Here is a 2,767-nt window from a genome sequence, read left to right as displayed (position 1 = left end):
ATTGTAGCAATTACTGGAAAGAGCAAAATTCCTGAGGAAATGCATATACGTTGGGAGGAGAGAAAAGGAGAAGAGGCGCTCCCGTCGTCGTGAGTCTGGAGGGCAGTTGTTGTTGTTGTTGTCGTCGTGAGTCGGGAGGGCAGTAGGAGGAGAGAAGCAAGGCAGGAAGACGCACTCCCACCTTCTCAGTTTGCTGAGGACTCTGAGGTCGGGCTTTCTCAGGGTTAAGGTTCTTTATTGCAGCCTCTCTCCACGTCTCTCCATTGGCCTGTCTTTGCGTTGTTGAAGCTGATCTAGCATAAAATAACATGCTTTTAAACACATTTTGAAAGCAAAGTCAGGCTTTAACGATCAGCTTTCTATTCTTTGGTATTTTCTTTCAAGGAAAGGCCATGTTTTTGTAAGATACTACATGTCAATGGCCTATTCTTTTGGCCCCTGCAAACATTCCTGGGTGGTTGGTTTTAGGAGAGGTTCCAATTCATTGCTTCTGGTGTCCAATAACCCTGGAGTATCTGTCTACATGTCCCCCAAGGCCATGTTATTTCAGAAAGTAACAGCTCTTAAAATTGTTCTTTAATAAAAGCAAGTGCCTCTAATTCTAAGTAAAGTGAGCTTTCCAAATAAGACCAGCTGTGAATGTTTAAAAAAAGAAAAAAAAAAAAGAAAACCAACAGGAAAAACAACAGACACTTGAACAATTCAACGACAGGAGTCTACAGTGCAAAGTGTATGCAATTGAACTTCTTCAGGCATTTTCACAGCCATTTAAAAAGATGTCGTCAGCAAACTCTTGTAAATTAGCTGAAAATGCTTCACACGATGGACATGTCACATTTGTAGGCCAGTATTCAATCCAGGTCAAGGAATCTAAAGGGTAGATATACCTGCCGAGAAAGGAGTAAAAATAAAGCATTTGTGATTATGCCACAAATAAAGTAAAGCAATCTTTGATTTCCTTTGTGAGAGCCCATGCCTGTTCAGGTACCCATGGACCAGGTGGCCAGCCAAACTCCTGTGGTCCAGCATCTCCCAGGGAGGGTTCACAAACGCCTGAGGGATAGTGAAGTTGCTTGGGACTCTTATTGTTAGAAGAGGAATGACGTCTATTATAATGTCTATTTTTCAAAAGAAGATAATAAATGTTTATTTAAATATTTTCTTTTTTTAAAAAAACAGAACCGTCTGAGAACTGAGGGGGGAGGGGTGGTGGCTGGGGCGGTCAGATGAGCGCTCTCAGATGTGTCATCAGATTCAGTCCCTTGGCTCGTTTATCAGTCAGCTGAGCCCTCAGCTGTTCTGACGATTCTGATGGTTATATTATAGTTTTAAACTGTTCTTTGTTTCGAACTCATTGTTTCATTTATACTCGTAATAGTTTGTTGGTTGCGAGCAGGGCACATAGGAAACATGGTATTTAGGAATGAAATAGGGTAAGTTTTGGAGGGAAAATCAGAGATTCAAAACTATTGGGGACTTACTTGAAACTGAAATTGTGCTTTATCTGGAGGGCTTCTTTCCCCATAATTAAATACCGACTTCCTTTCTTTAGGTCAGCGTTATTGCAGGTTATCTTTTTAATGAAGGTGATTTCAGAGTCTCTTGCAGCAGCGGCTTCCCCTGAAAGTCACACAAGTAAGGTTATCACACTGATGTCTTAATGTCACAATTATAAACTCCCTCATGCTTTCAGGCGCTCAGGGCTATTTGTCAGTCAGTGTAAATTCCTATTGACAGGTTAATGGCTCTTAACCAAAAAAAGCCAAACCTGCTCCCTTGCTTGATTTCTACTCATAGACCCCATAGGACAGAGTAGAACTGCCCCACAGGGTTTCCAAGGCTGTAATCTTTATAGAAAAGCGCTCTGGTAGCACAGTGGTTAAAGTGCTCAACTGCTAACAGAAAGGTCAGCAGTCTGCACCCACCAGCTGTGCTCTGTGGGAGAAAGAGATGGCAGTCTGCTTCCGTAAAGATCACAGCCCTGGAGACCCTATGGGGCAGTTTTTCTCTGTCACACGGGGTTGGTGTGAGCTAGAATCAACTCCACGGCAAACAACAGCAATCTTTAGGGAAGTCGATTGCCACACCTTTCTCCTACAGAGCGGCTGCTGTGGATTTGAACCACTGACCTTTCAGTTAGCAGCCAAGCACTTTAACCGCTGCACAACCAGAGCTCCTCAATGGCTATTCAAAACCGAAACCAAATGTACTGCCGCGGAATTGATTGTGACTCCCAGTGACCCAGTAGGACAGAGTAGAACTGCTGCATAGGTTTCTAAAGCTGTGATCTTTACAGAAGCAGATTGCTCATCTTTCTCCCCTGTAAAGCAGCTGGTGGGTTCAAACTGCTGACCTTTCAGTGAGCAGCCAAGCACTTTAAACACTGTACCAGCAGGACTTCTTTTTTAATGGCTATTCAACCAAACCCAAACCAAACACACTGCCATCCAGTTGGATCCGACTCATAGTGACACTTCTTGGGTTTCCGAGGCTGTAGGGAGTGGCAATCAATATGGTTAAGATGAGGGACTCTAGAGCCAGAGTATCTGGGTGAAACCCCAGCTCCATCTCTTCCTAGCTGTGTGGCTCTGGGGAAATGACTTATACTCTTAAGGGTGCTCACACCCCTCATCTGAAAACTGGGCATGATAATAAAACCTACTTGTACTACTATTATGTAGTTAAGTGCGTTAATGTATGAAAAGTGCTTAGAACACTGAGTAACACATAACCAAAAAGAAAAAAAAAAAACAAGCTCACTGCTGTC

The 2,767-nt window shown here is 43.2% G+C and overlaps 1 protein-coding gene across 1 annotated transcript in view; it reads right to left on the bottom strand.

The window, feature by feature from the left end:
* Positions 1–748: 748 nt before the first annotated feature.
* Positions 749–2,767, bottom strand: part of LOC103193519 (complement C5) — a 136,763-nt gene continuing 134,744 nt past the window's right edge. The window contains 2 exon segments of the mRNA XM_042780394.1: positions 749–887; positions 1,482–1,620. Coding sequence (XP_042636328.1) covers positions 749–887; positions 1,482–1,620 — 278 coding nt within the window.

Source organism: Orycteropus afer, unplaced genomic scaffold (assembly GCF_000298275.1).
Source record: "Orycteropus afer afer isolate SDZICR_OR568_19922 unplaced genomic scaffold, OryAfe1.0 scaffold00037, whole genome shotgun sequence".
NCBI classification, from domain to species: Eukaryota; Metazoa; Chordata; class Mammalia; order Tubulidentata; family Orycteropodidae; genus Orycteropus; species Orycteropus afer.
Note: the sequence above shows the minus strand (reverse complement) of the source record. Positions and strands in the feature narration are given on the sequence as shown.